This window comes from Pristiophorus japonicus, chromosome 1 (assembly GCF_044704955.1).
Source record: "Pristiophorus japonicus isolate sPriJap1 chromosome 1, sPriJap1.hap1, whole genome shotgun sequence".
Lineage (NCBI taxonomy): Eukaryota > Metazoa > Chordata > Chondrichthyes > Pristiophoridae > Pristiophorus > Pristiophorus japonicus.
In genome coordinates this window covers 118,065,814-118,080,739 of record NC_091977.1, presented here as the reverse complement: position 1 = coordinate 118,080,739, position 14,926 = coordinate 118,065,814, and the positions used below count along the sequence as shown (strand labels likewise).

General features: G+C 44.9%; 1 protein-coding gene across 2 annotated transcripts in view; it reads left to right on the top strand.

The window, feature by feature from the left end:
* vps13a (vacuolar protein sorting 13 homolog A) overlaps nucleotides 1–14,926 on the top strand; it is a 645,125-nt gene that overhangs the window by 131,943 nt on the left and 498,256 nt on the right. For both annotated transcript variants that reach the window (XM_070882697.1, XM_070882688.1), the window contains exon 11: nucleotides 13,641–13,768. In XM_070882697.1, the coding sequence (XP_070738798.1) occupies nucleotides 13,641–13,768 (128 nt within the window). The remainder of the gene's footprint in view (nucleotides 1–13,640; nucleotides 13,769–14,926) is intronic.

Below are 14,926 nucleotides of genomic sequence, written 5' to 3'. Positions count from 1 at the left end.
TGCCAAATAGAAAGATGAAATGCTGTTCCTTGAGCTTCAATGGAACAGTGTAGGATGCCGAGGTCAGAGTGGGAGTAGTGCCGAGGATTGAAATGGCAAGCAATCAGAAGCTCGTGGTCACCTTTATGGACTGAATGGAGGTGTTCAGTAAAGCGATCACCCAATTTGCGTTTGGTCTCCCCAATGTAATGGAGACCACATTATGACCATTGAATACAGTATACCAAATTGAAAGAAGTACAAGTAAATCGCTGTTTCGCCTGGAGGGAGTATTTGGAGCCCTGGATGGTGGGAAGGGAGGAGGGAAAGGGCAGATGTTGCCTCTCCAACACTTGCATGAGAAGATGCTGTGGGAAGGGGAGCGGGTGTTGATGGTTACGGAAGAGTGGACCATGATGGCGAGGAGGATGTCTCCTTTCCACAGGCATTTGGGTAGTTTAATTCTATCATGTATGTATGCTTGGGGTTACTAGCCACCAGGTGGCGCCACTGTCTGAGGTCATTGGGCTGTACGCATGTGTGTGCGACCCAGGTATAAAGGGCAAGCCATCATGTAATGTAATCACTTTGGGCACTAATAAAGCAGAGCCAGGTTTGTACTTGTGTTCGTTTACAGTATTCAGTCTATCGAGTTATTACATACATAACATTTGGCGACGAGGTAACTTAAGAACCTTCACATGCAAAAAAAATGAGCACAATTGGAATTCTGGAGAGATTCGTGGAGGGAGAGGACTGGGCAGATTTTGTAGCTCGCCTGGACCAGTACTTCGTGGCCAATAAAATGGAGGAACCCACTGACGCAGTTAGGCATAGGGCGGTCTTCCTCACGGTTTGTGGTCCGAAAATCTATGAACTCATAATCTTCTCTTGCCTGCAAGTCCAACGGACAAGGACTATGAGGGATTGTGTGCTCTGGTACGTGACCATCTCAAACCAGAAGAAGGCATCATCATTTCACAATAGCGATGCTACATGCACATTAGTTCTGAGGGCCAGGATGTGTCAGAATTCGTCGCCGACCTAAGACATCTAGCTGGACTGTGTAAGTTTGAAAACACGTTGGGAGATATGCTGCGGGACTTCTTTATAATCGGCATCAACCATGAGGTGATCCTGTGTAAGCTACTGGCGGTGGAGACGCTGGATTTAAGCACGGCCATCACAATCGTCCAAGCATGCATGACGACAGAAGAAACTTAAAGCAGATATCATCAAAAAATTGGAACTCAGCAAGTACTGTAAACAAAATTGTATCGTCGTTCGGCAGAGCTGCATATGGCAGGGCCTACTCGACTCGACTGCGAATGCAAAACCTGTGGCTGCCCAAAGTCCGCCAACGGGAATGAATCCGATTTCACCGTGTTGGCGTTGTGGGGGTAATCATTGGCCTCATCAGTGTCAGTTTAAACAGTACATTTGTAAAGGCTGTTCAAGACTGGGGCATCTCCAGCACGTGTCCACAACTGAGCAAGCATGCCGCGACACACCACGTGGAGGATGATGACCAGCATAGCGCGGATACGGCTATGCAATCCGAGATAGCAGATGAGGAAGTGTATGGACTGCATTCGTTCTTAACAAAGAGCCAACAGATAAGTTTTACATTAATCATTAATGGTGTGCCAGTACCGATGGAATTGGACATGGGTGCGAGTCAATGAATAATGAGCCAGAGGACATTCGACAAGCTGTGGGATGCTAAGGCTGTGAGGCCTAAGTGGAGTCCAGTCAATGCCAAATTGCGTACGTACACTAAAGAACTCATAATGGTGATTGGCAGTGCAGTAGTCAAGGTGTCGTATGATGGTGCGGTTCATGATTTACTGTTATGGATTGTTCCAGGCAATGGTCCAGCGCTGTTCGGCAGGAATTCGCTAGAAAAAATCAAATAGAATTGGAATGATATCAAAGCGTTGTCGTCTGAGGATGATACTCCATGTGCTCAAGTGCTGAGCAAGTGCCCCTCGCTGTTTGAACCAGGCATCGGCAATTTCACGGGAGCCAAGGTGCAGATCCGCGTGGACTCTGATGCAAAACCCATCCATCATAAAGCTCGAGCGGTTCCGTACATGATTAGGGAGAAGGTCGAAATCGAACTGGACAGACTCCAGCATGAAGGCATCATATCACCGGTCGAATTTAACGAATGGGCCAGCCCCATTGTTCCTGTGCTGAAGAGTGATGGCACTGTCAGGATTTGTGGAGACTACAAGGTTAGGATCAACCGAGTTTCAAAATAGGATCAATACCCGTTACCGAAGGCTGATGACCTGTTTGCAACGCTAGCCAGGAGAAGTCATTCACAAAACTGGATCTGACGTTGGCCTACATGACACAGGAGCTGATCGAGACATAGAAACATAGAAAATAGGTGCAGGAGTAGGCCATTCGGCCCTTCGAGCCTGCACCACCATTCAATAAGATCATGGCTGATCATTCCCTCAGTACCCCTTTCCTGCTTTCTCTCCATACCCCTTGATCCCCTTAGCCATAAGGGCCACATCTAACTCCATCTTGAATATATCCAATGAACTGGCATCAACAACTCTCTGCGGCAGGGAATTCCACAGGTTAACAAGTCTGAGCGAAGAAGTTTCTCCTCATCTCAGTCCTAAATGGCCTACCCCTTATCCTAAGACTGTGTCCCCTGGTTCTGGACTTCCCCAACATCGGGAACATTCTACCTGCATCTAACCTGTCCCGTCCCGTCAGAATCTTATGTTTCTATGAGATCCCCTCTCATCCTTCTAAACTCCAATGTATAAAGGCCCAGTTGATCCAGTCTCTCCTCATATGTCAGTCCAGCCATCCCGGGAGTCCGTCTGGTGAATCTTCGCTGCACTCCCTCAATAGCAAGAACATCCTTCCCAGGATTACGAGACCAAAACTCAACACAATATTCTAAGTGAGGCCTCACCAAGGCCCTGTACAACTGCAGTAAGACCTCCCTGTTCCTATATTCAAATCCCCTAGCTATGAAGGCCAACTTGCCTTCTTCACCGCCTGCTATACCTTGTATGCCAACTTTAAGTGACTGATGTACCATGACACCCAGGTCTCGTTGCACCTCCCCTTTTCCTAATCTGCCGCCATTCAGATAATATTCTGTCTTCGTGTTTTTGCCCCCAAAGTGGATAACCTCACATTTATCCACATTTATACTGCATCTGCCATGCATTTGCCCACTCACCTAACCTGTCCAAGTCATCCTGCAGCCTCTTAGCATCCACCTCACAGCTCACACCGCCACCCAGTTTAGTGTCATCTGCAAACTTGGAGATATTACACTCAATCCCTTCGTCTAAATCATTGATGTATATTGTAAAGAGCTGGGGTCCCAGCACTGAGCCCTGCGGCACTCCACTAGTCACTGCTTGCCATTCTGAAAAGGACCATTTATCCCGAATCTCTGCTTCCTGTCTGCCAACCAGTTCTCTATCAACATCAGTATATTACACCCAATACCATATGCTTTGATTTTGAAGACCAATCTCTGGTGTGGGACCTTGCCTTTTGAAAGTCCAAATACACCACATTCACTGGTTCTCCCTTGTCCACTCTACTAGTTACATCCTCAAAAAAATTCCAGAAGATTTGTCAAGCATGATTTCCCCTTCATAAATCCATGCTGACTTGTATCGATCCTGTTTCCAAATGCGCTGCTCTTTCATCCTCAAAAATTGATTCCAATATTTTCCCCACTACTGATGTCAGGCTAACTGGTCTATAATTACCCGCTTTCTCTCTTTCTCCCTCCCTTTTTAAAAAGTGGTGTTACATTAGCTACCCTCCAGTCCATAGGAACTGATCCAGAGTTGGTAAACTGTTGTAAAATGATCACCAATGCATCCACTATTTCTAGGGCCACTTCCTTAAGTACTCTGAGATGCAGACTATCAGGCCCCAGGGATTTATCAGACTTCAATCCCATCAATTTCCCCAACATAATTTCCCGCCTGATAAGGATATCTTTCAATTTCTCCTTCTCACTACACCCTCGGTCGCCTAGTACTTCCGGAAGGTTATTTGTGTCTTCCTTCTTGAAGACAGAACCAAAGTATTTGTTCACTTGGTCTGCCATTTCTTTGTTCCCCATTATAAATTCACCCGAATCCGACTGCAAGGGACCTACGTTTGTTTTCACTAATCTTTTTCTCTTCACATATGTATAGAAGCTTTTGCAGTCAGTTTTTATGTTTCCGACAAGCTTCTTCTCGTACTCTATGTTCTCCCTCTTAATTAAACTATTTGTCCTCCTCTGCTGAATTCTAAATTTCTCCCAGTCCTCAGGTTTTCTGCTTTTTCTGGCCAATTTATATGCCTCTTCCTTGGATTTAACATGATCCTTAATTTCCTTTTGTTAGCCACGGTTGAGCCACCTTTCCCGTTTTATTTTTACTCCAGACAGGGATGTACAATTGTTGAAGTTCATCCATGTGATCTTTAAATGTTTGCCATTGCCTATCCACCATCAACCCTTTAAGTATCATTTGCCAGTCTATTCTAGCCAATTCATGCCTCATACCATCGAAGTTACTTTTCCTTAAGTTCAGGACCTTAGTTTCTGAATTAACTGTGTCACTCTCCATCTTAATAAAGAATTCTACCATGTTATGGTCACTCTTCCCCAAGGGGCCTCGCACAAAAAGATTGCTAATTAGTCCTTTCTCATTACACGTCACCCAGTCTAGGATGGCCAGCTCCCTCGTTGGTACCTCGACATATTGGTCTAGAAAACCATCCCGAATACACTCCAGGAAATCGTCCTCCATCGTATTGCTACCAGTTTGATTAGCCCAATCAGTATGTCGATTAAAGTCACCCATGATAACTGCTGTACCTTTTATTGCATGCATCCATAATTTCTTGTTTGATGCTGTCCCCAACCTCACTACTACTGTTTGGTGGTCTGTACACAACTCCCACTAGCGTTTTCTGCCCTTTGGTATTCCGTAGCTCCACCCATACCGATTCCACATCATCCAAGCTAATGTCCTTTCTGACTATGGCATTAGTTTCCTCTTTAACTAGCAATGCCACCCCGCCTCCTTTTCCTTTCTGTGTATCCTTCCGAAATGTTGACGAAACTTATGTGCATCAACATCAAAGGACTGTTTATCTACAACAGGTGTCCTTTCGGAATTCGCTCGGCTGCAGCCATATTTCAGAGGAACATGGAGAGTCTACTGAAGTCCATCCCTAGAACCATCGTGTTCCATGATGACATCCTGGTCACAGGTCGTGACACCGCCGAACATCTGAACAACCTAGAAGAGGTTCTACATCGTCTGGACAGAGTGGGACTCGGACTGAAACGTTCGAAGTGTGTCTTCATGGCACCAGAAGTCGAATTCCTGGGGAGGAAAATTGCTGCTGAGGGCATCAGGCCTACGGACTCGAAAACCAAGGCCGTCAAAAATGCACCCAAGCCTCAGAATGTGACGGAGCTGCATTCGTTCCTTGGTCTGCTCAACTACTTCGGTAATTTCCTACCTAGATTGAGCACTTCATTTGAGCCACTGCACATGCTGCTAAGAAAAGGCGACAACTGGGTTTGGGGTGTGTCTCAAAATAGAGCTTTTGAGAAAGCTACTAATCTGCTTTGCTCTAGCAAGCTGCTGCTACATTATGATCCGTGTTAGCGTCTAGTATTGGCCTGTGATGTTTTGACATATGGAGTTAGTTGCGTGCTCCAATAAGCTAATGAGTTGGGTAAACGACAACCTGTTGCATACGCTTCTAAAAGTTTGTCAAAGGCAGAAAGAGCCTACAGCATGGAAGAAAAAGAAGCATTGGCCTGTGTACGGGGTTAAAAAGATGCATCAGTACCTGTTTGGTCTTCGGTTTGAACTGGAAACAGATCACAAGCCACTCTTCATTGTTTTCGGAAAACAGAGGTATCAATACCAATGCATCGTCCCGCACCCAGAGGTGGGCGTTGACATTATCTGCCTATGATTGTGTCACTTGCCATAGACCTGGCACCGAGAATTGTGCCGATGCACTGAGCTGTCTGCCGTTGCCCACACCAGAGGTGGAGATGCCACAACCTGAAAACCTACTGTTAGTCATAGATGCTTTTGAAAGTGAAGGAACCCCTGTCGAGGGTAGCCAATGTAACCCCACTTTTTAAAAAAGGAGGGAGAGAGAAAACAGGGAATTATAGACCGGTCAGCCTGACCTCAGTAGTGGGTAAAATGATGGAATCAATTATTAAGGATGTCATAGCAGCATTTGGAAAGAGGTGACATGATAGGTCCAAGTCAGCATGGATTTGTGAAAGGGAAATCATGCTTGACAAATCTTCTGGAATTTTTTGAGGATGTTTCCAGTAGAGTGGACAAGAGAGAACCAGTTGATGTGGTATATTTGGACTTTCAGAAGGCTTTCGACAAGGTCCCACACGAGATTAATGTGCAAAGTTAAAGCACATGGGATTGGGGGTAGTGTGCTGACATGGATTGAGAACTGGTTGTCAGACAGGAAGCAAAGAGTAGGAGTAAATGGGTACTTTTCAGAATGGCAGGCAGTGACTAGTGGGGTACCGCAAGGTTCTGTGCTGGGGCCCCAGCTGTTTACACTGTACATTAATGATTTAGACGAGGGGATTAAATGTGGTATCTCCAAATTTGCGGATGACACTAAGTTGGGTGGCAGTGTGAGCTGCGAGGAGGATGCTATGAGGCTGCAGAGTGACTTGGATAGGTTAGGTGAGTGGGCAAATGCGTGGCAGATGGAAGTATAATGTGGATAAATGTGAGGTTATCCACTTTGGTGGTAAAAACAGAGAGACAGGCTATTATCTGAATGGTGACAGATTAGGAAAAGGGGAGGTGCAACGAGACCTGGGTGTCATGGTACATCAGTCATTGAAGGTTGGCATGCAGGTACAGCAGGCGGTTAAGAAAGCAAATGGCATGTTGGCCTTCATAGCGAGGGGATTTGAGTACAGGGGCAGGGAGGTGTTGCTACAGTTGTACAGGGCATTGGTGAGGTCACACCTGGAGTATTGTGTACAGTTTTGGTCTCCTAACTTGAGGAAGGACATTCTTGCTATTGAGGGAGTGCAGCGAAGGTTCACCAGACTGATTCCCCGGATGGTGGGACTGACCTATCAAGAAAGACTGGATCAACTGGGCTTGTATTTACTGGAGTTCAGAAGAATGAGCGGGGACCTCATAGAAACGTTTAAAATTCTGACGGGTTTAGACAGGTTAGATGCAGGAAGAATGTTCCCAATGTTGGGGAAGTCCAGAACCAGGGGTCACAGTCTAAGGATAAGGGGTAAGCCATTTAGGACCGAGATGAGGAGAAACTTCTTCATCCAGAGAGTGGTGAACCTGTGGAATTCTCTACCACAGAAAGTTGTTGAGGCCAATTCACTAAATATTTTCAAAAGCGAGTTAGATGAAGTCCTTACTACTAGGGGGATCAAGGGGTATGGCGAGAAAGCAGGAAGGGGTTACTGAAGTTGCATGTTCAGCCATGAACTCATTGAATGGAATGCAGGCTAGAAGGGCCGAATGGCCGACTCCTACACCTATTTTCTATGTTTCTAACAAATTAAGACTAGCCCAGCCAGGACCCAATATTATCGTTTGTGAAATGTTGTGTCCTTGGTGGTGGTTGGTCTGCCATACCCAAGCAAATGGGTGATGAGACCAAACCTTACAACCGTCGCAAAGACGAACTATCCATTCAGTCAGATTGTTTACTGTGGGGTAATCGTGTTGTTATGCCTAAGAAAGGCAGAGAGAAATTTGTACATGATCTACCTAGCACTCATCCCAGTATTGTCACGATGAAAGCGATTGCCAGGTCTCATGTATGGTGGGCTGGAATTAACTCTGATCTGGAACCATGTGTGCATCAGTGCAACACTTGCATGCAGCTAAGTAAAGCACCAGCGGAATTGCCGCTGAGTCTGTGGTCGTGACCATCTAAACCGTGGTCCAGGATCCACATCGACTTTGCAGGTCCTTTCCTGGGAAAGATGTTTTTAGTTGTGGTGGATGCATATTCCAAGTGTATAGAGTGTATAATCATGTCATCCAGTACATCCACAGCTAGCATTGAGAGCCTTCGTGTCATGTTTGCCACTCATGGTCTGCCCGACATCGTTGTAAGCGACAACGGACCTTGCTTCACTAGTCTGGAGTTTCAAGAGTTCATGAAACTCAATGGTATCAAACATGTGAGGTCAGCACCATTCAAACCCGCAACTAATGGTCAAGCAGAGCGTGCTGTCCAAACCATCAAGCAGTGTATGAAACATGTAACTCAAGGTTCACTGCAGACTCGCTCATCATGCATATTGCTTAGTTACAGGACAAGACCCCACACGCTTACCGGGTCCCCCCTGCTAAACTATTGATGAAGAGAGGTCTCAAGACCAAGCTCTCTCTTGTCCACCCTGACTTGAACGATCATATTGAAGACAGACGTCACAAGTCAGCAGTGGCATCATGATCGCGCTGCTGTGTCACACGACATTTCTGTTAACGATCCTGTGTATGTACTAAATTGTGGTCAAGGTCCCAAGTGTATCGCCAGTACTGTTACGGCCAAGGAGGGTAACAGTGTTTATCGTCAAGCTCACGAATGGGCAAACATGCATGAAACATGTTGATCAGATAAAGCTGCGGCACACGGATGAACTGGAACAGTCTGAGGAAGACACAATCAGTGACCAACCAATCTACCCTCAGTCATCAGAGGACTCTGCTGTCATCAATGAATCTGGACTTTCAATCCCTGACATGGTCATTGCCACTCCCATCAGATCGGCTACCCAGACCCCAGTCATAACAGACTCAGAACACTCGCCCAAGGCTGGAGTTGAACTGAGACGATCAACTCTGGAGCGGAAAGCCCCGGATCGTCTCAATTTGTAAATAGACTGTTACATGACAATATCCCCCTTTAAGATACTAGTATATATGCTTGGGGATTACTAGCCACCAGGTGGCACCACTGTCGGAGATCATTGGGCTGTAAGCACGTGTGTGCGGCCCAGGTATACAAGGCAAGCCATCATGTAATGTAATCACTTTTGGGCCCTAATAAAGCAGAGCCAGGTTTGTAGCTGTGTTAGTTTACAGTATACAGTATTCAGTCTATCATAGAAACATAGAAAATAGGTGCAGGACTAGGCCATTCGGCAATTCGAGCCTGCACCACCATTCAATAAGATCATGGCTGATCATTCACCTCAGTACCCCTTTCCTGCTTTCTCTCCATACCCCTTGATCTCTTTAGCCGTAAGGGCCATATCTAACTCTATCTTGAACATATCCAATGAACTGGCATCAACAACTCTCTGCGGTAGGGAATTCCACAGGTTAACAACTCTCGAGTGAAGAAGTTTCTCCTCATCTCAGTCCTAAATGGCCTACCCCTTATCCTTAGACTGTGTCCCCTGGTTCTGGACTTCCCCAACATCGGGAACATTCTTCCTAAATCTAACCTGTCCAGTTCTGTCAGAATTTTATGTTTCTATGAGATCCCCTCTCATTCTTCTAAATTCCAGTGAATACAGGCCCAGTCGATCCAGTCTCTCCTCATATGTCAGTCCAGCCATCCCGGGAATCAGTCTGGTGAACCTTCGCTGCACTCCCTCAATAGCAAGACATCCTTCCTCAGATTAGGAGACCAAAACTCAACACACTATTCCAGGTGAGGCCTCAGCAAAGCCCTGTACAAGTGCAGTAAGACCTTCCTGTTCCTATACTCAAATCCCCTAGCTATGAAGGCCAACATACCATTTGCCTTCTTCACCGTCTGCTGTACCTGCATGCCAACTTTCAATGACTGATGTACCATGACACCCAGGTCTCGTTGCACCTCCCCTTTTCCTAATCTGCCGCCATTCAGATAATATTCTGTCTTTGTGTTTTTGCCCCGAAAGTGGATAACCTCACATTTATCCACATTATACTGCATCTGCCATGCATTTGCCCATTCACCTAACTTGTCCAAGTCACTCTGCAGCCTCTTAGCGTCCACCTCACAGCTCACACCGCCACCCAGTTTAGTGTCATCTGCAAACTTGGAGATATTACACTCCATTCCTTCATCCAAATCATTAATGTATCTTGTAAACAGCTGGGGTCCCAGCACTGAGCACTGCGGCACCCTACTAGTCACTGCCTGCCACTCTGAAAAGGACCCTTTATCCCGACCCTCTGCTTCCTGTCTGCCAACAGTTCTCTGTCCACGTCAGTACATTACCCCCAATACCATGTGCTTTAATTTTGCACACCAATCTCTTGTGTGGAACCTTGTCAAAAACCTTTTGAAAGTCCAAATACACCACATCCACTGGTTCTGCCTTGTCCACTCTACTAGTTACAGCCTCAAAAAAATTCTAGAAGATTTGTCAAGCATGATTTCCCTTTCATAAATCCATGCTGACTTGAACCGATCCTGTTACTGCTTTCCAAATGTGCTGTTATTTCATCTTTAATAATTGATTCCAACATTTTCCCCACTACGGATGTCAGGCTATAATTACCCATTTTCTCGCTCCCTCCTTTCTTAAAAAATGGTGTTACATTAGCTACACTTCAGTCCATAGGAACTGATCCAGAGTCGATAGACTGTTGGAAAATGATCACCAATGCATCCACTATTTCTAGGGCCACTTCCTTAAGTACTCTGGGATGCAGACTATTGGGCCCCAGGGATTTATCGGCCTTCAATCCCATCAATTTCCCTAACACAATTTCCCGCCAAATAAGGATATCCTTCAGTCCCTCCTTCTCACTAGACCCTCGGTTCCCTAGTACTTCTGGAAGGTTATTTGTGTCTTGCTTCGTGAAGACAGAAGCAAAGTATTTGTTCAACTGCTCCGCCATTTCTTTGTTGCCCATTATAAATTCACCTGAATTTGACTGCAAGGGACGTTTGTCTTCACTAATTTTTTTCTCTTCACATATCTATAGAAGCTTTTACAGTCAGTTTTTATGTTCTCTGCCAGCTTCCTCTCATATTCTATTTCCCCCCTCCTAATTAAACCTTTGTTCTCCTCTGCTGAATTCTAAATTTCTCCCAGTCCTCAGGTTTGCTGCTTTTTCTGGCCAATTTATATGCCTCTTCCTTGGATTTAACACTATCCTTAATTTCCCTTGTTAGCCACGGTTGAGCCACCTTCCCCATTTTATTTTTACTCCAGACAGGGATGTACAATTGTTGAAGTTCATCCATGTGATCTTTAAATGTTTGCCATTGCCTATCCACCATCAACCCTTTAAGTATCATTTGCCAGTCTATTCTAGCCAATTCATGTCTCATACCATCGAAGTTATCTTTCCTTAAGTTCAGGACCCTAGTCTCTGAATTAACTGTGTCACTCTCCATCTTAATAAAGAATTCAACCATATTATGGTCACTCTTCCCCAAGGGGCCTCGCATAACAAGATTGATAATTAGTCCTTTCTCATTACACATCACCCAGTCTAAGATGGCCAGCCCTGTAGTTGGTTCCTCGACATATTGGTTCAGAAAACCATCCCTAATACACTCCAGGAAATCCTCCTCCATCGTATTGCTACCAGTTTGGTTAGCCCAATCAATATGTAGACTAAAGTTGCCCATGATAGCTGCTGTACCTTTATTGCATGCATCCCTAATTTCTTATTTGATGCTGTCCCCAACCTGTTTGGTGGTCTGTACACAACTCCAACTAGCGTTTTCTGCCCTTTGGTCTTCCGCAGCTCCACCCATACAGATTCCACATCATCCAAAAAATGTCCTTCCTTACTATTGCGTTAATTTCCTCCTTAACCAGCAACACTACCCCACCTCCTTTTCCTTTCTGTGTATCCTTCCTGAATGTTGAATACCCCTGGATGTTGAGTTCCCAGCCTTAGTCACCGTGGAGCCATGTCTCCGTGATGCCAATTATATCATATTCATTAATTGCTGCCTGTGCAGTTAATTCATCCACCATATTACCAATACTCGTCGCATTGAGGCACAGAGCCTCAGGCTTGTCTTTTTAATAGACTTTGCCCTTTTAGAATTTTGCTGCAATGTGGCCCTTCTTGCTTTTTGCCTTGGATTTCTCTACCCTCCACTTTTATTTTTCTTCTTTCTATCTTTTGCTTCTGCCCCTGTTTTACTTGCCTCTGTCTCCCTGCATAGGTTCCCATCCCCCTGCTATATTAGTTTAACCCCTCCCCAACAGCACTAGCAAACACTCCTCTAGGACATTGGTTCCGATCCTGCCCAGGTGCAGACCGTCCAGTTTGTACTGGTCCCACCTCCCCCAGAACCGGTTCTAATGTCCCACGAATTTGAATCCCTCCCTTCTGCACCACTCCTCAAGCCACGTATTCATCTGAGCTATCCTGCGATTCCTACTCTGACTAGCACGTGGCACTGGTAGCAATCCTGAGATTACTACCTTTTGAGGTCCTATTTTTTAATTTATCTTCTAGCTCCCTAAATTCAGCTTGTAGGACCTCATCCTGTTTTTTGCCTCTATCGTTGGTACCTATATGCACCACGACAACTGGCTGTTCATCCTCCCCCTTCAAAATGTCCTGCACCCGCTCCGAGACATCCTTGACCCTTGCACCAGGGAGGCAACATATCATCCTGGAGTCTCGATTGTGGCCGCAGAAACGTTTATCTATTCCCTTTACAATAGAATCCCCTACCACTATAGCTGTCCCACTCTTTTTCCTGCCTTGCTATCCAGTAGAGCATGGTGCCATGAACTTGGCTGCTGCTGCTCTCCCCTGATGAGTCATCCCCCTCAACAGTACCCAAAGCGGTGTATCTGTTTTGCGGGGGGGATGACCGCAGGGGACCCCTGCACTACCTTCCTTCCACTGCTCTTCCTGTTGGTCACCCATCCCCTATCTGGCTGTGTACCCTTTATCTGCGGTCTTGCCAACTTACTAAACGTGCTATTCATGACATCCTCAGCATCACAGATGCTCCATAGTAAATCCACCCGCAGCTCCAGTGCCGCAATGCGGTCTGTCAGGTGCTGCAGGTGGATACACTTCCCGCACATGTAGTTGTCAGGGACATTTTATAATGCATAAAACTAAACATTTCACTGTCACATCATATAAAAGGTTTCTTTTTAAAATATTAAAGTTGGCATTTTACTGAAACTTTACAATGCTCAAAAATTGTGCAGGTGCCCATCAACATTTTTCTGCTTTTAAATAATTGTGTGTGAAGGTTAACTGCATCAGGAAGACGACTTAATTTGCATGGAGCCTCTTCAATCTTTGAAGTAAATATATAGTGTTCTTTCCTGGCCTTCCCTTCGATACGTCTTAGTGTAAATATGTTTTCACCCATTTTCTGTAATGTTTGTGCACTTGTTCGCTCCTTTTTGTCTCTGGCTCCTTGATGACTGAGCAAAAGACTGGATTAAGGCTGTGATGCAATGGAGTAGGAGAAGATCGCCTCCCAGGACGCCAGTTTTCTTTTAAGGGGCGATGTCTCTGGTGATTACCCCTGGAGGTTGAACTTCTTTCAAAGAATGTGGAGGTCTACTTACTGCAAATAAAATGACATGAATTTACCTTGTCTATGGCATGTCGATGCTAACATAATGTGATCAAAAATTTCTGTGCAGAATTTAACAAATCTACCGTTCAATGTTTTTAAAAAAGTTTTTCAGCCACTATCTGCCAAAGCTAAACTTGAAATGAATCCCCGAGCAGAAGTTGACTTTGCTTCACCAAAAATGAAATTGGAAGTAAATCTACAAGATATAGCCATCGAACTCAAAAAACCTCAGGTACAAATGTGGGTTAACTGTTTACCCACCATAATCAGAGCAGCTGTTGTATTTGTTTCCTATTTAGAAAATTGTAACTGTTGGATTATTTCCGTACTTGTGTTTTTCGGCTTGCAGGATAGTGCAGTGAAGCCATTCAGAAAAACAGTGAAATGTGGTCATCCCCTTGAACACTCTTGTTTGTTGCAGAATTTGGGCTAAAGCAATTAATAACCGCCTCAGTTATGATAATTGCGACAAAATAAAGAATGAGACTGCTGCCAACGATCTGGAGTAGTTGCGCATGCTCAGTCTCTGTTTTGATTGTTCACTTCGGGACTCACAGGGCCTGGGGATAAATGTCAGGAACATGGAGCGGGCCTGGGGAAAAATGCCGGGGAACATGGAGCGGGCCTGGGGAAAAATACCGGGAACACGGAGTGGGTCTCTGGGGGGGGGGGGGGGGGAAAGGCCGAAATATCATTGAACTTTCCAGATTAATGCGCAGAACAATTCTGCGCAGCTTCTGGTCATTGGCATCAGCTTCCGGTTCGTTGGCAGCAATCACTCTGTAAAATAAAACTTCTCTTAAAATAACAATTACAATTTAATAAAATGGAAATCTTTAGGTGAATCATCCAGATGTGTGTAGAAAGGTCCCTCAACAGTAAGACCCAATTGGAAATAGGTTTTCCTATTTATTCCTATATGGAAGTAAGTTCATTTTTTTTTAACATTTTGCAAAGGTGTTATACGCAAAGCAACATAGTTTCAGGCAAGACATGCATCAGAAACTCCAGTTCCTCAAAATGGTTCACAAGTTCTTTCAAAAAATTGTTACATTTACTTTAAAGATCACAAAATTGAAATTCCTGCCATACATTTCATCTTGATATGATTGGTAAATGACTGCGAATAATGTTAGTCACAAGTTTAGCTGAGAAAAAGCCTGAAAAATCATGAGAAATTTATATGATCCTAGTCAAAGAATTGCTCTTGTAAGAAAGCAGCATCAACAGATTGGTGTGCCCAAGGAGTGGGTGGGGGGTGGTCACGGCAAAAAAATCAAGATAAAGCAAACATGGCTACAGCGTTTCACCTTCTGAAGAGATTTGACATCACGTCGAACTTGAGTGATTCTAGTGAGTGTTATTTCATTAAAAATTCCATTACAGGAAC